The sequence below is a fragment of the Aotus nancymaae genome, unplaced genomic scaffold, assembly GCF_030222135.1.
Source record: "Aotus nancymaae isolate 86718 unplaced genomic scaffold, 86718_ANA_hifiasm-v0.15.2.pri h1tg000067l, whole genome shotgun sequence".
In the NCBI taxonomy this organism is placed as follows: domain Eukaryota; kingdom Metazoa; phylum Chordata; class Mammalia; order Primates; family Aotidae; genus Aotus; species Aotus nancymaae.
This window is the reverse complement of record NW_026988482.1, coordinates 31,242,776-31,269,721: the sequence shown is the minus strand read 5'-3', so window position 1 is coordinate 31,269,721 and position 26,946 is coordinate 31,242,776. Positions and strand designations below refer to the sequence as shown.

General features: G+C 40.9%; 1 protein-coding gene across 8 annotated transcripts in view; it reads left to right on the top strand.

Annotated features, from left to right (window-relative positions):
- ARHGEF3 (Rho guanine nucleotide exchange factor 3) overlaps positions 1-25,785 on the top strand; it is a 336,225-nt gene extending 310,440 nt beyond the window's left edge. For 6 of the 8 annotated variants that reach the window (XM_064367219.1, XM_064367220.1, XM_064367221.1 and 3 more), the window contains 6 exons: positions 2,070-2,166; positions 2,335-2,411; positions 9,379-9,636; positions 16,013-16,183; positions 20,739-20,925; positions 23,582-25,785. In XM_064367219.1, the coding sequence (XP_064223289.1) occupies positions 2,070-2,166; positions 2,335-2,411; positions 9,379-9,636; positions 16,013-16,183; positions 20,739-20,925; positions 23,582-23,934 (1,143 nt within the window). In that variant the 3' untranslated portion in view covers positions 23,935-25,785. The remainder of the gene's footprint in view (positions 1-2,069; positions 2,167-2,334; positions 2,412-9,378; positions 9,637-16,012; positions 16,184-20,738; positions 20,926-23,581) is intronic. The other 2 variants (XM_021671651.2, XM_064367222.1) reach the window with 2 other exon arrangements.
- The last annotated feature ends 1,161 nt before the right edge of the window (positions 25,786-26,946 follow it).

Here is a 26,946-nt window from a genome sequence, read left to right as displayed (position 1 = left end):
AATAAAGTTAAATGAGGCAATTGCATACTATCATATAAGTTGGGGTCTTTTATACGGGAATGTGTTTTCTAGTCAGCATTTTGTATGGGGAGGGGAAGGACAACAAACCTTCCTCAAAAATGTTTCCATTCCAGTAATACAGTCCCCCAACTCCATGGCTTGTAGGCTAAAATCCAGACTCCTTTATCTGGTATTCACAGCCTCCTCACAGAATCACAGGGTTGGAAGGATACCTCCCTTCTTTTAAGGGGTTTTAGTCTTTCTGCTAAGATGAAATTCCACCTTTAGCATTCCTGAGAGATGGCCACCCAACTTCGCTTGGACACAGCCAAGAAATGAGTTTTAGGCAGGGCTGGAGGAGGAGGAGATCAGAGAGGGCAAAGAAGTTATTTCACTCTGAGATGTTACCATGCTGGTCATATGTCTAACTCCCCTTTCCTGCATCAAAATTTGCCAAACTCAAGCACCTTCAGATGTTTCCCTGCCATCCTTTTGCTAATGGTGGCCCTACCTTCCTAGAAACTTTTCTCTTTCCTTTCAACCATCCATATCCACCCATCCTTCAGGAACCAGCTCAAATCTCAATTCATTCTTATATAACATTTATTGCCTCCTCCTCTGTACCAAGGAGCTCATCTTCAAAACTTTCCTTGGCCACTCCAGCTTTAATTCTCTGACCCTCTAGAGCAGTTATTATTTGATGGCTTTTTGCTGTCATGTGACATCAGTCTTGTTTTTAATCTTTAACTAATTTTTAAACATAAGCCAGGCCCAGTGGCTCATGCCTGTAATACCAACACTTTGGGAAGCCAAGGTGGGCGGAACACTTGAGGTCAGGAGTTCAGGACCAGTTTGGCCAATATGGTGAAACCACTTCACCACTAAAAAAAAATACAAAAATTAGCCAGGCATGCTGGCGGGCACCTATAATTCCAGCTACGTAGGAGGTTGAGGCAGGAGAATCACTTGAACTCAGGAGATAGAGGCTGCAGTGAGCTGAGATTGTGCCACTGTACTCCAGCCTGGGTGACAGAGCAAGACTCCATCTCAAAAAAAAAAAGTTTCTTTTAATTTAAACATAGATTTCATTTTCCATGAGATCAGAAACTAAAATATAAAACTAAAAATATTTTGTTTTTATCTTATCTTCCCCATTAGCTTTATAAAACTCCTTAAGGCTGAGTGCGGTGGCTCACGCCTGTAATCCCAGCACTTTGGGAGGCCAAAGTAGGTGGATCACAAGGTTAGGAGATCGAGACCATCTTGACCAACATGGTGAAACCCAATCTCTACTAAAAATACAAAAAAATTAGCTGGGCACGGTGGTGCACGCCTGTAGTCCCAGCTACAGGGGAGGCTGAGGCAGCAGAATTGCTTGAACCCGGGAGGTGGAGATTGCAGTGAGCCAAGATCACACCACTGTACTACAGCCTGGGTGACAGTGTGAGACTCTGTCCCCAAAAAAAAAAAAAAAAAAAACTCATTGAAGGCAGGAAACAGATTCTGTCTTCATATTCTGTTTCAGTGCCCTGGGTATAACTATATTCTTGTTGTTCAGTTATCTCTAATAAGAGATGATAGGATTGGCAGAGGTTTTACTCTCTTTGTTCAAATAGTACTACAGGATACCAGTCACTGTTTCTTTCCTCTTTTTCTTTATTTTAAATATGTACTCATTGAAAAAAGGAATCTGCTGGTAGCTAGTTTTGAATAAAGTGAGATTTTTTTTTTTTAATAGGCAGGATCTTGATTTTGAAAACATTTTAACAGTCAAATTTGTTCTATGCCTAAGATTTGTGCTCTTTCCTAGATACATGATATACTCGAATAAAAAAAAAACTTTTGAAAAATCTGCTTTGGTTTATCAACAACCACAAAGTTTCAAGGCAGTGCTGGTTTTTCCTCTCCTCCAGCCACATCTATCTGCTGTTTCTGAAGCTTTATGGGAGAAGTTGTTAGAGAGCTGAAAATCTTGTTATTGGATAGGACCTCTCAGGAGCCACTTATATGAAAAATGTACTTCCTCTGATTTTAAACATTTGCTTACATCTCTTGCCCTTTTTGTGCAGGCTTATCATGACCCCATGCTGAAACTCTCCATAATGACAGAACAAGAGTTGAATCAAATTTTTGGAACACTGGACTCTCTAATTCCTCTACATGAAGGTATAATTTTGTTCCCAGGATGGGTTGTGACTTGTAGCCTTAATTGAGTTGTCTTTTAACGAGTGAGTGATTATGAAATGCCTGCCATGTGAATAACTCAGAACCTACTTCCAGCCCTGTTCATATTTGAATGCCTAACAAATAAGCATTCTGTCTGTTTTTTGCCAGAGCTCCTTAGTCAGCTTCGAGATGTTCGGAAGCCTGATGGCTCGACTGAACATGTTGGTCCCATCCTCGTGGGCTGGGTAAGAAAGTTCTCTGGTCTTTGTTGCAGATAAATTTCAATAATATAGATGGGAAACATTTAGCTAGACTTTCTTTTTTTCTTTTTTTTTTTTTTTTACAAGTATTGGTTTCACATCCGAAAAAAAAAAAAAAAAGCAAATTCCTAGTAAAATTATAATTATATTTAGACTTTGTCTATTTAAAGCATGAAAGCAGTTTTTTTATTATTATAAATATACTGCTTTTAAAAGTAACAGGGCCATTTGCAACAAAATAAGTAAAGGTACACATGAAACTATTACTAGGTTCATATCAAATCAAATAAAACTAGTTAATATTCTATCAGGCCAATTGCTAATATAATTATTACTAGCCCAATAAAAATTTATTGACATATTTCTATCCACTACCAAAAAAAAAATTTTCAGGCCACAAGAAAAAAGTCTCATAGTCAAAATGTAGTTTAATAAACAGGATAATAAGCATATGTTGCTTATGTTTAGCATATATACAAAGCTAAGTAATTTCATAGGACAGTTTAGTATATGGTTAGTTTCATCCCAACATAACCATTCCTTTTCCTAATTAAATAAAAATAAATAAGCTGTGATCTTAAATTAGGAGTCATAAATTTATGATCCTGGGACTGGATTTGTGTTTTGTTGTATACATAAAGTTGTTGTTTGTTTGTTTAACTTACTTTGGACAAGGTGTGTGCTCTATTTTGCCTCAGTCCCCACCACTCCCTATTCTATACATTTCTGTTTCCTTCTATGAGTACTTGAATGATCCACCCCAGTTCCAAGTGTTTTTCATTTGTTATAAAGCAGATAATGAGAGCAGATTACTTTGCTGACTTCTTCCAGGTGAGATTAGGTCTCTCATCACTCTGTGGCACATGGTATTCCAGGAAAATAGGCAGGAAGTACCACAACAGCTAATATTAGAGATAATTTCACTGTTTGGAGAGTGTTGTGAAGGTTGTAAATCCTACTGTTGCTATGTGAGTTCTGTTTACCCAGTTACATTTGCATTTTAATCTTCCTAAAACCTTTCGGTTCCCATGCCTTGATACGACATAGGTGTGCAGAAAGTTTTTACATTGATTTCTTATCTCTCAGTGACTGTCTTGGTCAAGATACTTAATGAGAGTTTCATGACTTAGATAGCTTTAGTTCAGGAGTCAATTTTAGCACTAAGGCTGAAATATTCCAAGGGTATCTGAAAGGCAAGTAATGTTCTAAGATGAATAATTTAGAAAATATGCCTTAATATTTCAAGAGAGATAGTTCATCTTATATTTTTGACTTTCATTTTATTATGAGCCATATTTTAACTTCTTTAGCCCACAAAGAAATTTCTCCAAAGAGAGCCAGCCAACTGGAGACAGAGAGACAGAGACAGAGAAGGTATAATGAGTAGAGAGTTTGCCTCAATATTTCTTAAACTTCCTGAGTCTGTGGACTTTGACATAGGGGTAAAAGGAACAGTTAGGCTGCCTTCCAGAATTTGTAGGATAACTGCTCTGTTTTTGATGAGACAGCAGTATAGGACTACATGGTTTCCTTAGGCAACATATGCAAATTATTAATTTGTGCCAGAAGCAAAATTGTAGTAATTTGCCTTTATACTAACTTTTTGCTGAACTAAACATTTGTCACATTTATTAGAAAATTGGTTTGATCTTGGAGCAGCTTTGCAGTCCTTTTCTGTACATACCCAAAGGAAGTGTGACCATGCTGGCCCATTGCTATCTGGATCCTTCAGGCATCAAATGAGGACTTGGATCTTGAAGAGCAGCCTAAAATTAAACAACTGGCCCGTTGTTGCCAGATTCCGTGAGAAATGGCCCTTATTTATCAGGCCTGATGAGCTGTTAAATGTTTTTCCTCTTTTAACTGCAGATGTGTCCATATGAGTGGGAATAGTAAACCAAGGGGTACACATATGTTTGAGTTCTTGTATTTTTAACAGAACAAAGTAAACATCTTAGTGGACTTTGGATGAGAAAAGTCAGAGCCCATTCAACCCATAAAAAATTGATTTATTTTCCCCCCAAAGGAAAAAAGTGGCGGGGGGAGGGGGGACATCCTTTTAAACAAGTGAGCCTTCCAAGTGGGACAGCCCTGGCCAGTCCTTTTGACCTTAGAATGAATCGATTACTTTTACTTTGAAGACCTTAAACAGAGTGGTTGCTTTTTTTCAGGGAACTACCCCAGTTACTAAGAATTAGTGTCCCCCTCCCTAATGGGTTAGCCTGTTTGAGTAAGCCTTCCCTAGCATAAAAAAACAACTAACCAAGTGACTTACCTCCATGCCAACATTTTTTCAATGATAAAATAATTTCTAAGCTCTCCAAGGCAAAAAGTTCTCATGTTAATTTGGTGTCTAATTAAAGTTTAATTCCTAAGAAAGAGCCAGGGTACATGGAAGCAAAAAAATGGATTTGTTCTGTCACTTTTCACAATTTTAAGGGGATAAAATAACTTTTTTAAAAAAATGAGTTTCCCTTATAAATTCTTGATAGTCTATTTAATAGAGAGATGGCGAGTAGTTCAGAACTCTGAGGGTAAACAGGAAACAAGAACAAGCTTCAAACTCTAGCTAAGCAAGTAGCTTTGGTTCTCTAAACCACAGTCCCTTCAATAAAAATATTCTAGGGTCCAGGCGCAGTGGCTCATGTCTGTAATCCTAGCACTTTGGGAGCCTGAGGTGAGTGGATTGCTTGAGCCCAGGAGTTGGAGACCAGCCTGAGCAACATGGTGAAACCTTGTCTCTACAAAAAAAATATTAGCTGACATGGTGGTGCATGTCTGTAGTCCCAGCTACTTGAGAGGCTGAGGAGGGAGAATTGCTTGAGCCTGGGAAGAAGAGGCTCAGTGAGCTATGATCATGCCACTGCTTTCCAGCCTGAGCAACAAAGCAAGACCCTGTCAAAAAAAGAAAAAACTTCTAGGGACAAGTAATAATAGCTAGTACTTACTGATTCTTAATCAGAAGCCGAGCTCCATGATACATATTTTGTACGCCTTACCTCATTAAGGGAGGGGGACGTTAGTATATACATTTTGTAGGTGGAGACACTGAGGCTTGGAAAAGTCACTGACTAACAGCTGTGGAAGTTAGGCTTTGAACCTGATTCTCCCTATTTCTGAGTCCTTTTTTTTGAGAGAGAGTCTTGCTCTGTCGCCAAGGTTGGAGTGCAGTGGCGTAATCTCAGCTCACTGCAACCTTGGCCTCCTGGGTTCAAGTGATTCTTGTGACCCAGCCTCCCAAGTAGCTGGGATTACAGGCACATACCACTATGTCCGGCTAATTTTCATATATTTTAATAAAGATGGGATTTTGCCAGGTTGCCCAGGCTGGTCTTAAACTCCTGACCTCAAGTGATCTACCCGCCTCAGCCTCCCAAAGTGATGGGATTACAGGCATGAGCCATGGTGTCTGGCCTAGTCTCTTCTTTAACCACTGCATTTTCACCTCTCACATTCTGAATAAGGGAGTGTGTGTGTATTTGAAAACCAAGATCTTGTACATTCTTCACCCTGTATAGTTTAAGATCACTTGTGGCCTTTCCTAGCTGGTGACTGAACCAGATAGCCTTTCAGGTCATGCCCAGGAAATGAGCACCCTGTCAGGTGAGAGCACAGGACTAGAGCCTGATTTGGTTGCCATGGTAGCAGGACAGCAGGATCACAGGGAGCAATAGCCCATCCTCAGGGAGCAGCAGTGTGGTTACGGTTCCTCACTAGTTTACATCCGATGGCTACAGCTGATTTGTTTCTTCCTAATGAAAACACTGGGCATTTCCAGGTCTTTTTAAAAGGTGAGGAAGTGGAAATGAAATTAAGAGGGCCTGAGGCCCTTTTTAATTAACTCTGAAAATCTAAATTATAAGCCACAGTACCATGTCTGGGTTTCTCTCTGTGTGTGTTGGGGTGGGGTGAGGGGGTTGGGGGGGTGCATGCGTGTATAAGTACCAATTATGATTACTTTCAAATAATAGCTAGTACTTTCAGATATAAGGTTAAGGAAAAAAATTTCTGCAACTCCTTAATACAAGTAGAGATTTTTTCTTTTCCTTTTTTTTTTTTTTTTTTTTGAGATGGAGTCTTGCTCTGTTGCCCAGGCTGGAGTGCAGTGGCGCAATCTCAGCTCACTGCAACCTCCGCCTCCTGGGTTTAAGCAGTTCTCTGCCTCAGCCTCCCAAGTAGCTGGGATTACAGGTGCCTGCCACCACGCCCGGCTAATTTTTGTATTTTTAGCAGAGATGGGGTTTCACCATCTTGGCCAGACTAGTCTTGAACTCCTGATCTCGTGATCCACCTGCCTTGGCCTCCCAAAGTGCTGGGATTACAGGTGTGAGCCACTGCACCCAGCCTGAGATTTTTAATAACATGTAAGGAAGGTAGACATTTCCAAGGAATGTTAAGCTCAACAGTGAGCTTTTAAAATATTACTTTGCTGGTATCCTTTTTTTTGGTTTCAGTGACTGAGAAAATAATTTCAGTAAGAAGTGTAAAAGCAGCAGCAGAGAATTTAAAGTTTCAGAAGCTGCCATACTTTTTTTTTTTTAAATGGAGTCTCGCTCTGTTGCCCAGGCTGAAGGGCAGCGGCATGATCTCGGCTCACTGCAACCTCTGCCTCCCAGGTTCAAGCAATTCTCCTGCCTCAACCTCCTGAATAGCTGGGATTACAGGCACCCACCACCATGCCTGGCTAACTTTTGTATTTTTAGTAGAGATAGGATTTCACCATGCTGGCCAGGCTGGTCTCAAACTCCTGACCTCATGATCCACCTCGGCCTCCCGAAGTGCTGGGATTATAGGTGTAAGCCACCACGCCTGGCAGCCATACTTTATTTTTAAGCAATGTTCCCAAACCATCAAATATTAGCTAATTTTATAACCTATTAAACATGCATTTATTTGTTCATTCAGAACACAGAGTTTCTCCCATATAGTAGGCCCAATGCAAAGTAGTGAGGATGCAGAAATGAAAGACACTCTCTTGCCAGTGTCTTGAACTGAATCCCTCTAAAGAGCAGGTATTACAAGGAATAGGACTTCCTAGTACAAGGGAGAGAAACAAAAGCAGTTAGGCCATTGGCTGCATTTTATTGCTTCCAGTAACTTTCTGGAGGCTGGTAGCTCTTAGATTAGAATGCCAAGGCAGAAAAAGTGGACGAGAAGCCTTTTCCGTTGAGGCTTTGACATGGTGTTTGCACAGTGTGACTGATGGGATGTGTCAGAGAAATTAGCATTTCACTGAAATGAAGGCAGTGAAGTTTAAATGTTCCAAAGTCTTTAAGCTTAAATTGTTCATTACATGGTATTGTGATGTTAACTGTTAGTGACAGCCAAAACTTGTTTCTGGCCTGTCAGAGCTAGTTTAAAAGATGTTTATAAATGCTCTCTGCATCTAATTTTTTTTAGTAATCATACTTTTGCTTTAACTTCTTGAGGCTCTTTATAATTGGGCTCCTTGGAATCAGATAAACTAATATGGGCTCATATAGAGGTTCGAGCCATGCAAAGGGCTAGGCTATGGAGTGTGACCCTTTGCCTTCTTTTTGTGCCACTAAAGTCTTCTAAATGAGATTCTTTTTTTTTTTTTTTGAGACAGAGTCTTACTCTGTCATCAGGCACCAGCTGGAGTGCAATGACATGATCTCAGCTCACTGCAGCCTCCACCTCCCGGGTTCAAGCAATGCTCCTGCCTCAGTCTCCCAAGTAGCTGGGACTACAGGCGTGCACCACCACGCCTAGCTAATTTTTGTATTTTTTAGTAGAGGTGGGGTTTCACCATGTTGGCCAGGATGGTGTTGATCTCTTGACCTTGTGATCCGCCCACCTCGGCCTCCCAAAGTGCTGGGATTACAGGCATGAGCCACCATGCCTGGCCTTGAGTTTCTTATTAATAATCTTAAAGGAAATCTTTTTTTTTTTTTTTTAATAAAATAGGAGAGTTTCACCTGACTAGGTATCTTTGGAAGTTTAGAAAATTCTGAACTGTATATATAGGCAGTAATTTCACTTCTGTTGTTTCTGGTTTAGTGTATTAGTCTGTTCTTACACTGCTACAAAGAAATACCTGAAACTGGGTAATTTATAAAGAAAAGAGGTTTAACTGCCTCATGATTCTGCAAACTATACAGGAAGCATGGCTGAGGGGGCCTCAGGAAACTTTTAGTCATGACAGAAGCAGAAGCAGGCACATCTTACATGGCCAGAACAGGAGGAGGAGAGCAGAGGGGCAGTGCTACACACTTGTAAGCAACCATATCTCCTGAGAACTCACTCACTATCACAGGAACAGCACAGGGGAAATCCACCCCCATGATCCAATCACCTCCCAGGAGGCCCCTCCTCCAACACTGGGGATTACCAACATGAGATTTGGGTGGGGACACAGATCCAAACCATATCACTTAGATTGGCAGAAAATGCAAACAAGCTATAAGAGTCTTAATCAAGAAAGTAAACATGCAGTTAAGAAAATTACTTTGTGAAAGCAAGCGAGAGCCTAAGAAAATGGTCCACTGCCTGCTATGTTGAAGATTCCACTACTTTCCACCAGCCATGCAGAATGCCAGCACTTTGGGAGGCCAAGGATGGCGGATCACCTGAGACTGGGAGTTCAAGACCAATATGGAGAAACCCCAGCTCTACTAAAAATATAAAATTATATATATATGGGATTATAGGCATGGTGGCAGGTGCCTATAATCCCAGCTACCCAGGAGGCTGAGGCAGGAGAACCGCTTGAACCTGGGAGGTGGAGGTTGCAGTGAGCCGAGATAGTGCCATTGCACTCCAGCCTGGGCAACAAGAGCAAGACTCTGTCTCAAAAAAAAAAAAAAAAAAGATGTCGGCCAGATCCAGAGACCAGTTAGGTGTTTGTTCAGTCCCAATAAGTGATGCCACCTATAGCCTGAGATCTCACATTATTTTGACATTCCATCTTCTCTTTCTGTTTCCTTCTTAGCTGCCTTGCCTCAGCTCCTATGACAGTTACTGTAGCAATCAAGTAGCTGCCAAAGCTCTGCTGGACCACAAAAAGCAAGATCACCGAGTCCAAGATTTCCTACAGCGATGTTTAGAATCCCCCTTTAGCCGCAAACTAGATCTCTGGAATTTCCTCGATATTCCAAGAAGCCGTCTGGTAAAATACCCTCTACTTCTTCGAGAAATCTTGAGGCACACACCAAATGATAATCCAGATCAGCAGCACTTGGAAGAAGCTGTAAGTTTGTCTGTTTCTTTCTCTCTTTTCTTGTTATTTCCCCCGTAATGACTGATTGGGTCAGTGGGTGAATGGAAGGGTCCCTGGGTACTTAGTACTCAGGAATCTTGGGTTCCAGGCCTGGCACTGCCATCATCCATGTTTTGATTTTGCAAGTCACTTCTCTTTTCTCTGCCTCAGTTTCCTAAACTGTAAAATGAAGTGTTTACACTGTAAGGTCCCTTAGGCAGTAAAATTCTTAATTTTATATAGGTGACTCTAATCTGATGTTACACTTGCTGACTGTAGGGAACAAGATCTTTGTGTAGTTTTTAAATTTTGTTTAGTTACAAAATAATGAGTTGCCTTTTAGCCTAGCCCCAAAACTCATTTGTGAAGTGGACATTCATTTAAGATCTAGCTCTCTTTGGCCCCCAATTACAGTAGGTTGCCTTGTCAAACCTCCTGCTCACCAGTGGGATCCTCACTCAGCAAATGTTTATTGAATGTGGGCCAGGCATGATGGCTCACATCTATAATCCCAGCACTTTGGGAGGCCAAGGCAGGCAGATCACTTGAGACCAGGAGTTCAGGACCAACCTGGCCAAAAAAGGAAAACCTGTCTCTATTAAAAATACCAAAAAAAAAAAAAAAAAAAATTAACAGGATGAGGTAGCATGCACCTGTAGTCCCAGCTACTCAGGAGGCTAAGGCACGAGAATCGTTAAATCATTTTCTGATTTAATCTGGGACAGTAATAGAAGAAGGATATGCATAGATAATTTGAAAATCAGAAGCCTTGAACCTGTTGAGCAAACTGTTATCTCCTCCCAGAGAAGGGTTTAATAATAATTAGTAGAAACGACAATAATGCTAATAATTGCTGGCACTGAGTACCTAGTAAATCAACTTTTTGTAAATTTGCCTTATAGGTTATGTATCTCATTTAACCCTCATAACAGCCTAGGAGATAGCTGTTTTTATTAGGACCATTTTCCAGATGAGGCTTGGGGTGGTTAAATAGCTTGCCCAGATCCACAGCCAGCAAGTGATGCAGTTGATGTTCAAACCCTTTCAGTGTAGACTCCAAATCTTGTGTCCTTCTACTTCTTTATGGTTCTATACCTTGATGCAGAAAGCCTGCTCACTACTTTAAGCTTCTGTTGCCTTTATAATTGCGGAGAGCTGTCTGGTCACCAGCCTCACTGGTGCAGAACTGGGCTGGGTGCCTCCAAGTAAGATAGAAAAGAATAATAAAGGACCCTCTCCTGATTCATGTATTCAATGTATCTGGCAGGCCAAACACAAATCAGGCCCCCAGTACAGCGCAGATGGGGGATGCAGGCACTGGGGTTAAGGCCCATATCACTTCATCATGTCTGTTTTTATTACTGGGAGGAGTGCGATAGAGTTGCCTCCGCTCCATATTTCATCCCAGCAAGTGTGTGGTCTGCAGGAATAAAAACAACAGGGAGCATGAGCTACTCAAAGTCAGGACTTTTTTGAAGCACAGGAACCTGTTCTGAGTTACTGTAAAGATTTTTTAATATGGAGCATGAAAGAATACTGTTCTGTTTTTTTAAAAAACATACCCAGTGAGCTAAAGTTTGAATTTAAAAATATGTAAGGATATGATCGTGTGTAATATAAAAGGATGTGCCAGTTATCAGTTTCCCTTGTGCATAAAGTATAAAACCATTTTCAAAAGTTGAGTCTGCACCTAGTTATTCAGGCTGATCTGTGCATGCAACATGGTATACTTGCATTTGAAAATGTCTGCAAAACAAGTCTTCAAAATGCCTACTTACCCGGTATAAGCACAGGATTTTTTTTTTCCTTCTTGACAAAGTCCTTGAGGCATTACCCCAGATGAACAGAATTATTTAGCCCTGTACTCTTGGGTGCATTGTGAATGTTTGATAAACATAAAATCCATAGCACCAATGTAGCTTGACTTACATATCCCCTGAATAAATTTTCCATCTATGAAAAGGGAAAAATCAGAGAGCGCTAAGTAAATTGCTTGCGTTCCAAGGGAGTTGATTGCTTGCAGTCCTATGATTAGATCTAAAAAGAGATCTTGCCTTTAAGGCAGCGCCTAAACTACCACATCTTTATTACAATTTCAGTTTGTTTATTTATTTATTTATTTATTTAAAGATGGGGTTTCTCCACATTGGTCAGGCTGGTCTCGAACTCCCGACCTCAGGTGATCCACCCACCTCGGCCTCCCAAAATGTTGGGATTACAGGCATTTTATTACAATTTCTTAATGTTTTGAGGGTTGATAAAAATTTTTCCCAAAAAAGGACTTCTTAAAATAGGATTTTGTATATTCAGATAGTCCAGAGAACTTGGTTGTTTAATGTTTTAAATCCTAAGGATTTTTTTGGTCAGAAAATGATCCTGCAGAGTATCCCTTCCCCCCATCCACTACTATTTCTCAACTCCATAAGAAAAAAAATCACTGAAATCAGTGGGAAAAACAATCCTGCTTTTGATGCAGCAGACGTGAAGACTGCTATTCTTGGTTCATGGCAGGAACCAGTGAGTATCGTGGCACAGGGGACCAGACAGTCAGGGTTTCAGATTCCTCTTTGAGGATGACGAGTCCAGCATGTGTGGGCTTAATCTCTTTACTGTTACCAGGTATCTGTTATCATCTCCTTCTACCAGTCCCTTCCTTCAGTTAGAACCCGGTGAGAGATGCAACAATAAATTTAATTTAAACGCACAACTGCCATGACTGTTGGCTATTGGCAACCTTCTGTATGTAAGTTTGTTCCTGCCTGAAATTCTGCAAAATAAATCTCTCTCAAGAACCAACACAGAGTCCGGGCATGGTGGCACGTGCCTATGATCCAAGGTGGGAGGATAGCCTGAGGTCGGAAATTTGAGACCAGCCTGACCAACATGAAGAAACCCCTTCTCTACTAAAAATACAAAATTAGCGAGGCTTGGTGGCACATGCCTATAATCCTAGCTACTCAGGAGGTTGAGGCAGGAGAATCACTTGAACCCGGGAGGCAGAGGTTGCAGTGAGCCGAGATCACTCCATTGTACTCCAGCCTGGGCAACAAGAGCAGCACTCCATCTCAAAAAAAAAAACAATGCAGAGAGATAAGACCCTCATGATATTCAGGTAGACAGAAATACAAAACATTAATAAATGAAAACAGACCCAGAGTTATTATAATGTATACATAGAATATGAAATGAGAACACTGATTGTTTCCATTGTTTTCTCTCTGTTTTTCAAAGACCAGGGAAAGAAGCAGTATTTGAAACTAATCATAGCTGCCTGAGGAACTGCCATGGCATTTGAGTTTATTAATCTTCATGTGATATGCCAGCTGTTCAGTTCCTGAGTTAAATTAGGAAATGAACACATATTTATGACTATAGTGCATCTTCTTTCTGGTTTCCTGGATACTTGCAGGCAACTCAGAAAATTGACTCAAGTACTGATTAATTCCAGCTGTCCAGGTATACCTGGTAACAGCTAACTGATAAACTGCAGCCACGAATGCTGAGGTCTTCAAGAGTAAGGAAAAAGCACGGATTTCACTACATATTAAAAAATATAGAAAGGTAAAAGGATAAAGTAGACATAACACAGTTGCTCAGATACCTCCCATTTGTTTTAAGCTTTTTGAAGGCAGGAATCCTCTCATTTCTTTGAATGCTACCACTTAGTCTGACATGGAACAGGTTCTCAATAAACATTAAATGAATATGAAGGATGAATCATGGCTTTAGTATATTTCGTGAATTTTGTCTTGAAAGTAACAGTGAATAATCAGTCATTTTTGAAAACCAAGAAAGGAAAAAAGAAACTATGAAAGTATACCAAATACTCTGCTATTTACTGTTTTATGTTAATAAAACTAAAATTACTTTTACAGGATTTATATTTAATATTAGATTGACATCAAAGGCCAAAAAGCTTCTTTTATAACACTAAAGAGCCTGTATTTTTTTAAATAATGTTGTTTTTTTTTTTTTAAATCAAAGTAGTGAGTGCTATGACCACAATTTGGGAAACAGAGAAAATAATAAATCTTTGAAACTCTTTTGTCAAAGAGTACCCAGGTACAGAAATGAACAGATTCTGCCTCTCTCCATAAGATACATTCACTAGACTTCAGCTCAAAGCTGTAAGATCTTCTGTCAAACTTGTGTGGAAGTACAAAAGTTATAACTGAGTAATAGTTTTTACCCAGTTGCTTTTGGCAGACAATATCATTTTACTGGCATATGAAAAATAATTACTTGGCCAGACGTAGTGACTCACGCCTGTAATCCTAGCACTTTGGGAGGATGAGATGGGCAGATCACTTGAGTCCAAGAGTCAGAGACCAGTGCAGGCAACGTAGCAAAACCTCATCTCTATGAAAAATACAAAAATTTGCCATGTGTGGTGGTGCATGCCTGTGGTCCCAGCTACTGGGGAGGCTGAGGCGGGAGGATCATGTGAGCCCCAGAGTCAGGGGTTGCAGTGAGCCGAGATGGCACTACTGCACTCCAGCCTGGGCGACAGAATGAAACCCTATCTCAATTGAAAAAAAAAAAAAAGAAAAAGAAAAATAATTACTTAGCAATCCTAGATAGAATTTATTACTATTTTAAGACATGGTAACTTCTGACTGAGCAAAGGCCTCTTTTGGAACCTTGCTTTTCAAAGATTGGCTTTTTTTTTTCCCTTTCTCTCTCTCTTTTTTTTTTTTTCTGGCATCATAGGCTTCATATATTCTTCTTTTCTTTTTTTTTTTTGATTGGCTTTTCTTTTAAGTAAATGTGATGAAGAAGAGGCCTTACCAACGTTCTCCATCTGTTAAGTACTTTTCAGTTAGCACCACAAGAACGATGGGACTGTTGGTCTTTTCACTTGTAGGGGACAGAGAATCTTGCAAAGGAAATCATTAGTTTGCCTCTGATTGGTGTCATGGAGTTTTTTTGAGATGGAGTCTTACTCTATTGCCCAGGCTGAAGTGCAGGGGCATGTTCTCAGCTCACTGCAACCTCCGCCACCCAGGTTCAAGTGATTTTCCCACCTCGGCTTCCCAAGTAGCTGGAATTACAGGTGGGCACCACCTTGCTTGGCTAATTTTTTTTTCTTTTTTTTGTGTGTGTTTTTAGTAAAGACAGGATTCACCCTGTTGGCCAGGCTGGTCTGGAACTCCAGACCTCAAGTGATCCACCTGCCTTGGCCTCCCAAAATGCTGGGATCACAGGCATGAAACACTGTGCCCAGCCTGGTGTCATTGAGTTTTGCTTAACTAATTTCTCATCCCTCTGTTTTCTAGCATTTTCTAACATTTAGATATATTCACATGACAGAATAACAACATGTCAGAATAAATATCCACTGACACATCTCAGTCAGCATTCTTGTTTTTGTATTGACAGCGTTGCATCCACCATCATTTTGGAAACTTCTGCCCAAACTTACTCACTCACATAGGCTCTAGACCCTGGGTGTGAGTGTATTTATACAGACTATCCTCATCATTATGCTGGTGTCTTTTTTTCCTATTTTTTCTCTGTTCTTTATAAACATTTATGTTATGTCACTGAAAAAGATATCCAGGCCAGGCGTGGTGACTCATGCCTGTAATCCCAATACTTTGGAAGGCTGAAGTGGGCAGATCAGTTGAGCTCAGGAGTTTGAGACCAGCCTGGGCAACATGGTGAAACCCATCTCTACTAAAAATACAAAAATGATCTGCACATAGTGACAGATGCCTGTCATCTCAGCTACTCAGGAGGCTGCGGCAGAAGAATCGCTTGAACCTGGGAGGCAGAGGTTGCAGTAAGCTGAGATTGTGCCATCGCACTCCAGCCTGGGCAACAAGAGTGAAACTCCATATCAAAAAAAAAAAAAAAAATCCAAACCATTTGTTCAAACCCAATTTGCAAATACTGTTTGCACATTAAATTTAGTACATGTAGAGAGACATTGAAACTATTAATAGTGTCACATCCTCAAAGACAGTCCTTCGTTTGGACTCTTACATTCTGCTTTGTTTTCTCTCCTTAGCCAATTTTTTTCTATGGCTACATTTTCAACATTGTGAGCACGTTTTAAGAAGTGTACAGCCTGGAGCTCAGTAGTTATTCCTTCTTCCCAGATAAAATTATACATCAATATTAGTTTTACATATAATACAAATATCTTTATATGTGTACAAATAAATGTGTGTGTATGTGTACAGATGGATAGATGCAGCATACTAAAATCATTTATTTTTATTTTTGTATCTTTTCCCAAAGTAGCAATTTAGATAACAGAATTAGATCCGGGTGTGTCCTGGTGACCTTCTAGTCTGAGCCCCTAAGACTTGGTGTGCACAGTTTGCTGCTTTCCTCCATACTTAATTTTCCTCTGTTTCCATAGATAAACATCATTCAGGGAATAGTGGCAGAAATCAATACCAAGACTGGGGAATCGGAATGCCGCTATTATAAAGAGCGGCTTCTTTACTTGGAAGAAGGCCAGAAAGACTCTCTGATCGACAGCTCTCGAGTCTTGTGTTGTCATGGTGAACTGAAGAACAATCGGGGTGTGGTAAGTAGTCACCCCCCTTAAGCAGTCTCTTCCTGGGCCTCCTCTATCCCTAATAAATTTGATGTGGAGCCTCCTCTTACAATTTCTTCCCTATCAAGGATCATGTTCTTTGTTTTGTTTTTGTTTTGTTTTTGTTTTTGTTTTTGTTTTTGTTTGAGATGGAGTCTCGCTCTGTCACCCAGGCGGGCTCACTGCAACCTCTGCCTTCCTAGGTTCAAGCAGTTCTCATGCCTCATCCTCCTAAGTAGCTGGGACGGTAGGTACGTGCTACCATGCCCAGCTAATTTTTGTATTTTTTTTAGTAGAGACAGGATTTCACCATATTGGCCAAGGTAGCCTCAAACTCCTGACCTCAAGTGATCCCACCTCTACCTCTCAAAGTGCTGGAATTACAGGCGTGAGCCACTGTGCCTGGCCTTTGTTCTTTCAAAAATTGCTTTTTTAGTGTCATTTATATCACAGGATCATATGTGTATATGTGTATATATTCATATTTTGTAATGTTATGGATCAATACATATTCAGAACGAATTTTGGAAACCAACATAAGGTTCCCAGCTGTTTACTTTATTTGATTGTGAGTTTGAAAAATAAATGAGGAATGGTTAGCTTCTCTCACTTTGATTTCAGAAAATAAAGGATGATCTTAATAAGATGTTAGAGGGATTTAATCTCAGAAAAACAACTCTTCAGTTTAATGCCTTTAACTGCTTTCTTGTGGATTGGGACCCACCCACAGACTGGCATTTTGAAACCAGTTTTTTTAAAAATAACAATCTATCTTTTGTCGGCTGCATATTTAGCTTTGACTTATAGATATCCCATTTCCTGGCTTTTATTCCCAAGTAGATACTGAAATGGTTCCTCCTTGGTTATCATAGCAACTGTGCAAATCTCCCGTGGAGCACTTAATATAGTGAGTTATGGTTCTCCATTTGTCTGTCAGTATATTCCATTACATTGTGTTATTTTAGTTGGGAGACTGTGGTTTTTCAACCCTAGAACCTATTATGGGGACCTGGCACATACTGGGTACTCAATAAATGAATGCTTGTTTAAAGGGAAAGATGAATTTGAATTATATGAGAGTTCAAAATTCATTCAACTCACCAAGCTATTTGTATGTATAGTCAGTAGAAATGTGTGTGTGTGTGTGTGTGTATGTGTGTGTGTATGTTTAAATTTCTGTGTTGAGATAGGCATTGGGAGAGAGACTCTGCATTTTTATTGTATTTTGTCTTCAGTATCTAGCCAACCCTTAGAATGAAAGCCAAAACTAAATTGAAGAGTTCTTAATAAAGTTTTGATAATTCAAGAAATACCCTCTTAGCCTAGACTGAGCCGGCTTAGAAATATTACTTGAAATCAGTGAGTACATGTCATAACCCATTATCAGGGATGCTGTGGATCCAGCCAATGGATGGTACAATGGGAGTAATGAGGCCTGTCACGTCTGTTGCTTGAAGATGTGTGTCTGTGGGACTAGAGAGTTACTGATTGCTAGAAAGCTGCATTCTGTTTCTTACTTATTTTCAGAAAGCACCTGTGGACGTCTAGTATCTGACACCAAGCTCCTTGAATGTTCTTTCTAGGAAGCCCAATGAGAAATAGGAAAATGCACTTCTCCACAGGGCATAAGCCTATTATCTTTCTGTACATCAGTCAAGGACTGAGAACTCTCTGGTTAGATGTGCCTAGGGCATAAAGATGAACTCTAGTTTTTATTGTAGGCAGATAGATGTTTGAGAACAAAGATAGTTGGGGTGGGTTTTTTTCTCCCAGTAGAGTTGTGAAGGTCACGGCGAATCAAGTCTTAGATCAGAAAAAAAGCACAATAGTTTGAGGGCAGGACGGAACTGAGGCTAATAAGAGAAATAATCAGTGAACATTCATAAATGAGGTGTTTTTCTTTGTTTTGTTTTTGAGACAGAGTCTTGCTCTGTTGCCCAGGCTGGAGTGCTGTGGCAGAGTCTTGGCTCACTGCAACCTCCGCCTTCCAGGTTCAAGCAGTTCTGATGCCTCAGCCTCCCAAGTAGCTGGGATTACAGGTGCCTGTCACCATGCTCAGCTAATTTTTGCATTTTTAATAGAGGCAGTGTTTCACCATGTTGGCCAGACTGGTCTCAAACTCCTGACCTCAGGCAATCTGCCCACCTCGGCCTCCATTACAGGTGTGAGCCACCACACCTGGCCTATCTTATTTTTTAGTCTTCTTAAATATGCGTTTTATTACCTCTAGCCAAGATTTGGCTATATTTTGTTTCTGTGTTTGGGAGGTAGTAGGGATGGGGATGGGAGACCTATGAGTTTCTTTTCTCCCAAATTTAAAATGATCTAATATTGAATGTGCTCCCACTGTCCCAAGTCAAAATTCTAATCTGAAGTTTTTAATTCAGTTTCCATTTTTGTTTTAGATTCAGGGAGTACATGTGCAGGTTTGTTACAAGGATATATTGCAGGTGCTGAGAATGGGCTTCTATTGATCCCATCACCTAGACAGTGAACATAGTACTCAATAGGAAGTTTTTCAGCCTTTGCCCCTCTCACTTCCTCTTTCCTTTTAGAGTCCCCAATGTCGTTCTTCCTATCTTTATGTCCATGTGAATCCAAAATTTAGCTCCCACTTACAAGTGAGAACCTCTCTTCTTCTGGTCTCTCCCCTTTAAGACCCCTGGATTGACATTCCCAAATGTTTCCACCAGAGAGCTAGAACCTACCTGCAAAGTTGTGGATATTTTCACTTCAGTTGCTAGGCACTTCCAGATTGTAAGACGAGTCTGGCACTTAGCGTTGAATGGAGCAAATTTACCCCACAGAACACACCTGCTTTTATAATGGGGCCTGAAACAAGTCTTCATTTCTGCGATTTTTTAAAAAATTGTTTTTTTTAAAGACAGGGTTTCACCATGTTGGCCAGGCTGGTCTTGAACTCCTGACCTCAGGTGATCCGCCCGCCTTGGCCTCCCAAAGTGCTGAGATTACAGGTGTGAGCCACCACACTTGGCCCATTTTTGCAATTTTCTTTTTGTCCACAACACACACATCAGTTGTCAACTTTTTAAGCCTCTTCTGAGAACCAAGGTTTGTTCTGAAGGACTTAACTGAGAAGGAAAATGTTGATCATCTTTTTTTTTTTTTTTTTTGAGATGGAATTTTGCTCTTGTCACCTAGGCTAGAGTGCAGTGGAGCAGTCTTGGCTCACTGCAACCTCCGCCTCCCAGGTTCAAGTAATTCTTCTGCTTCAGCCTCCCAAGTATCTGGGATTATAGATGTCTGCCACCATGCCTGGCTAATTTTTGTTTTTAGTAGAGACAGGGTTTCACCATGTTGGCCAGGCTGGTCTTGAACTCCTGACAGCAGGTGATCCACCCGCCTCGGTCTCCCAGAGTACTGGGATTACAGGTGTGAGCCACTGCACCCAGCCTGATCATCCTTCTTTGTGACTGTGGCACCATACTCTGGTTTCCTCAGGAATGAACAGTGTTCTGACTTGAAGTTCCTGGATAAAACTGATAATGACTTTATGGTTGAAGGAACAGATGTTTTTCTGGGCTTGGGAAGCAAAGATTAATATTAGCTTTGATATACCAGTCTCATTTTTTATAGACTATTGTTAATTTTTGATCTTTTAGAATTTTTTTTTTTTTTTTTTTTTTTTTTTTTAGACAGTCTCACTCTGTCACCCAGGCTGAAGTGCAGTGGTGTGATCTTGGCTTACCACAACTTCCATCTCCTGAGTTCGAATGATTCTCCCGCCTCAGCTTCCCAGGTAGCTGGGATTACAGGCACCAGCCACCTCGCCCAGCTAGGGTTTTTTTTGTTTATTGTTCTTTTGTTTTTTTGAGATAGAGTCTCGCTCTGTCACCAGGCTAGAGTGCAATGGTGTGATCACAACTCACTACAACCTCTGCCTCCTGGGTTCAAGTGATTCTTCTGCCTCAGCCTCCTGAGTAGCTGGGATTATAGGCGTCTGCCACCACACCTCGGCAATTTTTTTATTTTTAGTAGAGACGGGGTTTCACCATGTTGGCCAGGCTGTTCTCAAACTCCTGACCTCATGATCCACCTGCCTTGGCCTCCCAAAGTACTAAGATTACAGATGTGAGCCACCATGTCTGTCCTGAGCACTTAGAATTATATCGAGTAATATAAACCAAAACCAGGAGAGTGCTAAGTTATTTTCTGCTCATCACCTTCTTGATTCTATTCCCCTTTCTCTTTTTCTTACAGGAGCTGGGGCACGTATATCTGTACAGGTTGTGAGTTGCAATGTGAATAGGGGCCCCAAAGTTAACCCTGGCTGCAGGTATCTGTAGGCAGAAAGGCTTCCTCCACTGAGTCGCTAGGGAGGTGTTTCTACAGGAAGGGCAGTGGACATATCTGGAAATGCCTCCGACATGCCCAACTCTGGTTCTCCTGGAGGTAGATTTGAACCTAGGAGTCCATAATCTAGTGTGCACCTAGTACCTGCGGACCTCTTTATCCACAGAGGTCCACAAATCAGCCACTCATTGCATTATTGCTTAGCAAAAGCCTGTGGATTCTTTTCTTCTAGAAACTGCACGTTTTCCTGTTCCAAGAAGTGCTTGTGATCACTCGAGCCATAACCCACAATGAGCAGCTTTGCTACCAGCTGTACCGTCAGCCGATCCCCGTGAAGGACCTCCTGCTGGAAGACCTGCAGGACGGAGAAGTGAGACTGGGTGGCTCCCTGCGAGGGGCATTCAGCAACAATGAGAGAAGTATGGAGGCTGTCGGGGTTGAACTGTTGAACTTTTTAGGCCCTGGTAGTTTGGAGGGAATGGGAGGCTGGTGGAAAGACAAGAGCCACAGTCTTGAAGTCAAACTGCATTTGAATGCTGTCTCATCACTTCCTGATTAGGTACTTTGTTTAGCCCCTATGATTCTCAGTTTCCCATCTGCAAAATGGAAATGCATACATACCTCATTCATAAGGTTGTTGTAAAGATTTAGTAGGATACTCTAAGTGAACCTGTCTGCACTTAGTTAGTCCTCCTTAAGTTCCCTTTCTCTTTTTCCATTGGATAAAAACATGTTTAATACCAGTTAGTCCCTATACGTGTACCAGTTACATTATGGTGGGTTTTGCAGTTGAACTGGTAGAGTTGTCGCTAAAGAGACTTAAGAATGGTCAACTGGAATATGGGTTCATTTGTAACATTACTCAGTGGGCCTAACTTAACACTTAATAAAAAAAATTAAAAGAAGCCAAGATAGCAATATCTATTGAGTATCTAACATGTGTCAAGCACTGTTCTAGCACTAATATAGATGGTGAACCAAGCAGGTAACTTCCTTCCCCTATGGAGCTTGCATTGTGATGGAGGAGAAAGATGGTAAGCAAATAAACACTCTAGGTGTTGTTAAGAAAACTTAAAACCCAGTAAGAGAATAGGAAGGGACAGCAATAGGAGGTCTGTTTTATTTTTCTTTTTATTTATTTATTTTTGAGACAGAAGTCTTGCTCTGTTGCCTAGGCTGGAGTGTGGTGGCATGATCTCGGCTCACTGCACCCTCTGCCTCCTGGGTTCAAGCAGCTTGTGCCTCACCCTCCCAAGTAGCTGGGAATACAGGTGCATGCCACCTTGCCCGGCTAATTTTTGTATTTTTAGTAGAGATGAGGTTTCACCATATTGGCCAGGCTGGTCTCAAATTCCTGACCCCAAGTGATCTGCCCACCTCAGCCTCCCAAAGTGCTGGGATTACAGGTGTGAGTCACCACGTCCTAACCTGAGGTCTATTTTAAATGAGATAGAGAGCACTTCTTTGAGAAAGTAACGTTTGAACTTCCTGGATTAACATAGGCATCATATTGTCAAAGTAATTAATATGTACTGCCTCCTACCTACTAATCAGTCCGTCTACCATAGTAGGAGTAGTAGTAGTAGAAATAAGAGCTTATGTTTCTTGAGTACTATGTGCCAGGCATTATATAAGCATGTACATGTATTACATTGATCCCTCATAACAACCATATAAAGTAGGTTCTTGTTGACTCCATTTTACAAGTTGGAAACTAAGATAGGAAGGAGTTAAGGTACTTGCCCAAGATCAAAGGGTGGAGCCCGAATTTGAAGGACAGAGATTATCTTCTAGCCAAAGATGGCTAGCAGTAAAACATTTTGGCCTCCTCTCGCTCTGTTGCTTAGCCTCTAAGCCATTGGAAGTGGTGGTTCCCAGTCTACTGGCTACAGGATTAGTGCAAAGGGACTGACTGCAGATACTTCTGTGAACCAAGCATTGCATGTGGCATGCAGGGCCCATTAAATGTCCATTATATTGTTAATAGATAAAATAACCTGGACGCAGTGGCTTACGCCTGTAATCCCAGCATTTTGGGAGGCCAAGATGGGCGGGATCACCTGAGGTGAGGAGTTCAAGACCAGTCTGGCCAAGATGGCGAAACCCCATCTCTACTAAAAAAATACAAAAATTAGCTGGGCATGGTGGTGCGTGTCTGTAATCTCAGCTACTTGGGAGGCTGAGACAGAAGAATCGCTTGAATCCAGGAGGCAAAGGTTGCAGTGAGCTGAGATTGTGCCACTGCACTCCAGAGCAAGACTCAGTCTCAAAAAAAAAAAAAAAAAAAGATTAAATAAAATGTCTTCTATATTGTGCACTGCCACTTTTTTTTAAATGCGGATAGCTACTGTTGAGGTAACTTAATTGTAATTTCGTTTCACAATGAAACCAAATTTGTCTACATACATCTTCTCCATTATTGGATGCTAAGTATATGGATACTAAGTGTATAGATACTTTCATGTGGAATAAACATGGGCATGTTTTATTGTTTAAAAAAGCCTCTTAAACTGGAAAAAACTCTAGCTTAGTGTACTTGCTGAAATTACAGATTATGAAACCCACTTTAGACCTACTGAATCAGAATCTCTAAGAATAGGGCCTGGGGATTTATTTTTATTTTTATTTTATTTTTATTTTTTTGGAGAAAGGGCCTCACTACATTGCCCAGGCTGGTCTCAAACTCCTGAACTCAAGCAGTGCTCCCACTTCAGCCTCCTGAGGGCATCTGTCTTTTTAACAAGCTCACTCCAAGGGATTTTGTTAGGCAGCCAGATTTTGCCACCAGTACTCCAGGCTCCCCTGAATCACTTGACTTTGTTGTTCCAAGATGATCTCCACCTGCTAGTTTCTGAGAGCAATGAGGGGCAGCTGAATGCTAGACCTGTGTCAACCCCAACTCCCTGATGGTGGCTGCAGGGTGGAGCTGAGCCATATCCTGGCTCATTGGGAAATGTTTTGTAATCAGCGATACCTGCCATGAATTCTGGGGTTTAGTGTCACTATATACATTCTCTTTGGCCTGAGGAAGGATCTGTCCATTGACTTTGTTTTTCATGTGTTTTTCCTTTCTAGTTAAAAACTTTTTCAGAATCAGTTTCAAGAATGGATCCCAAAGTCAGACCCACTCACTACAAGCCAATGACACCTTCAACAAACAGCAGTGGCTTAACTGTATTCGTCAAGCCAAAGAAACAGTTTTGTCTGCTGCTGGGCAGGCTGGGGTGCTTGACTCCGAGGGATCGTTCCTAAATCCCACCACCGGCAGCAGAGAGCTACAGGGAGAAACAAAACTTGAGCAGATGGACCAATCAGACAGTGAGTCAGACTGTAGTATGGACACGAGTGAGGTCAGCCTCGACTGTGAGCGCATGGAACAGACAGACTCTTCCTGTGGGAACAGCAGGCATGTCGAAAGCAACGTCTGACAGAAGCATGAGCACTTCAGGAAGCAGGCCTGCATCTTACCTGTACAGTATTTGCATTCCGCAGATGGAACGGTTTGGAAAAGCACTTTTTAATACTTTTGTGACCATGTTGGCCCAGTCTCTTGTATCTGTACTTTTGTCCCTAGTACTGTAACTGCCAACCTGTCTGTGTAAGCTGGAATCTGTGGCAACTGTTACCCTGTGTTGTATTTCACAAGTGTTTGGATGGATGGAGAGGTACTCAAATTACTTTCAATTGTCCTGCTGGATTAAAAAAAAAATAGAAAAACAATCCTGAAACTACTGTTTTACATAGATTGCTTGAAGAATCCTTCCTCTTGTGCTTCTCTAGCGCTTTCCCAGCTATTTGATGTGGTAGCTAAGAATTTAGAGGGCCTTGTAAATAGGGCATGAGAAAGTCACCTGTGTATTGGGATGGTACTAGAGAAAAAATCAGGAAAGACCAACTCATGAAGTGAACTTGGTTTGATCTTATTCAACTAGAAAGCTTGAAAACATCCCTGGGGATTCTGAAGGCTTAATTTTGCAAAGGAGGATGCATTGTCTGAACCTTGCAACTTAATCCAGTGCAAGTTTGATGCAAGAATTTATTACGACATAAAATAGAGGCTGACCTTAAAAGGGTCAGGACAAAAGCAGCTGCCAGCTCTGAATCTTTAACTGCAATGCATGTGGCACCAGGAAGTGTCTTTCATAGTTGGTGGCTAGCCTAAAACATCCGAATAGAACCCAAAGGGCCTAGGGAAGCCTGCCAGGATAACAAGAAGGCCCTGTCTTCGTTGTGTTTCATCTGCCTAGGCCTACTCATATTTTAGAGAATGAATGAAGCAACAAGGAAGAGAGACCGTGACTCTACCAATGACACTGTTTACAGAAACACAGGAGAGGAATAATTTGGAATGAAAAGCATTTCGTCAGAACCTTCTGTGGGAGCCATTAAGAGAAAAGCATGGTCCAGTGCCTTCTGAGAAAGGCCAGAGCCTTGGGCTTTCCTGCTCTGCTTTTGGGTCATCAGTTTGCCATCTCTGGTTCTGTGCTATAACCAGAATGTAATTACATTCTCCAGAGGCCAATTTCATTAACTCTGATTAATTAGGATCAGCTAGCCAAATTAGTAACCTCTTTGTGCAGCCTTGATTTACAGTGCAGGGTAAAGTGCAGACCTTAAAAAAAGCTAACTAAGTACCTAGAAGAGCTCCCTGCAAGTGTAAATATTAAGAATGACCTGTGCAAAATTATACCCACACCAGCACTAGTAGTAATGATTCTAAATTATTGCCAAAAAGTTTTTTTTTAATCTTCTGTCTTTCAAGTTTACAGAAAAGTAAGCAGTAAATGCATTGATGTCATTTTATTATGTACATATATCATGTGCATTCAAAGAAGCTGTGTGACAAGATATATCAATATAAAAACAAGGTATATTACTTTATTATTTTTTAAAAACAAAGATATTGTGGTCAATTTTACCCTGTAAAACATATTTCTGTATTTATAGATCTTAAACATGGTGAATTTTTTCTATTACAAGTTTATTTAAAACTGCTTTGTTTCTCAAGTTGTTATTGATACAGCAAGTGAACCTGCTGCAGATAGAAGCAGAGGAAAGCCAAGAACAACCTTTTAATGGTGAAGAAAAGAATGAATGATTCTTTGTAGGAGCCATCAGCCACTTTGTAGGACCCATCAGCCAGTGCGCTGGGAAAAGAGGTTTGTCATATGTTGGCCTATGGGAAGAAAGTCAATGAATGTTTTGATGAAATGAATGTTTTTGTATAATGGCCTTAAACTTTTCTGGAAGTATTTCAAATAAATTACATTAAAATGTCATCCTCCTTGTGTGCAGTGTTTGCCCTACAAACAAAACACAGGTTTCAGCTGTGCTGCTGGGGAGGTTCTTTCTGAAATTTTTGTTTGTGGTTCCTGAATACAAACTTTAAAATATGGTGCAGATTGATATAAATGTTTTTATTTGGTCTATCAAAACTTTGCAGAACTCATTTTTTTTTTCTTTTGAAACAGGGTCTCACTCTGTCACCCAGGCTGGAGTGTGGTGGTGTGATTATAGCTCACTGCAGCCTCAAACTCCTGGGCTTACACAATCTTCCTGCCTTCGCCTCCCAAGTAACTGGGATTACAGGTGCACACCACCACATCTGGCTAATTTTTAAACTTTTTGTAAAGATGGAAGTCTCACTATGTGGCCCAGGCTGGTCTTGAACTCCTGGCCTCAAGTGATCCTTCTGCCACAACCTCCTAACTTGGTGGGATTACAGGCATGAGCCACTGAGTCTGGCTAGGAACTCATAATTCTAAAATCCATTTTCTCAAGCATTCTCTATTCATTTACTTACTCATGTGTTCATTTTTAATAACTCTATCTGGAATTCATACTATGTATAAAGTCAAGTGATAAGTCATAGTTGTTATAGAAAAGAAATGTTGACTCTCACTGCTAATATAGGCAACTGTTGAGAAACTTGAGGCTAAATAAAAGAAGGCAAATTTCACTTTGCAATTCTTACTGGAATTTTAGTCTACTTTAATTCAAATGATTAGTACTCTTTCTAGGCTGAATGCAGTGGCTACACCTCTATTCCTAGCAGTTTGGAGGCCAAGGCAGGTGAACTGCTTGAGCCCAGGAGTTCAAAACCAGCTCATTGGGTCCAACCCACAGACCCTGACTGAGTGATGGATGAAAGACTAGACTGATAGAGATATTTTGCCTGTCAGCATGGCTAAGGGGTTCTGCTCCCAGAATCAGCAGCTGCCCCATAAGCCTCCAGCGGCCTTTGACAAAGTAAGCACCATTAGAGGGTAATTAACTTTGCTGACCACCCCCCACACCCAAGTAGAGAACAGTCATGCACCCAAAGAAGATCAAAGATTGGTCTTAGGACCACATGAGTAAATAAGCTATTTAGATAAACTCCTCTACATTCCTTTGTATCTACTCCTAGATATTAGCTCAAGGTAAGGGAATTAGGTTGT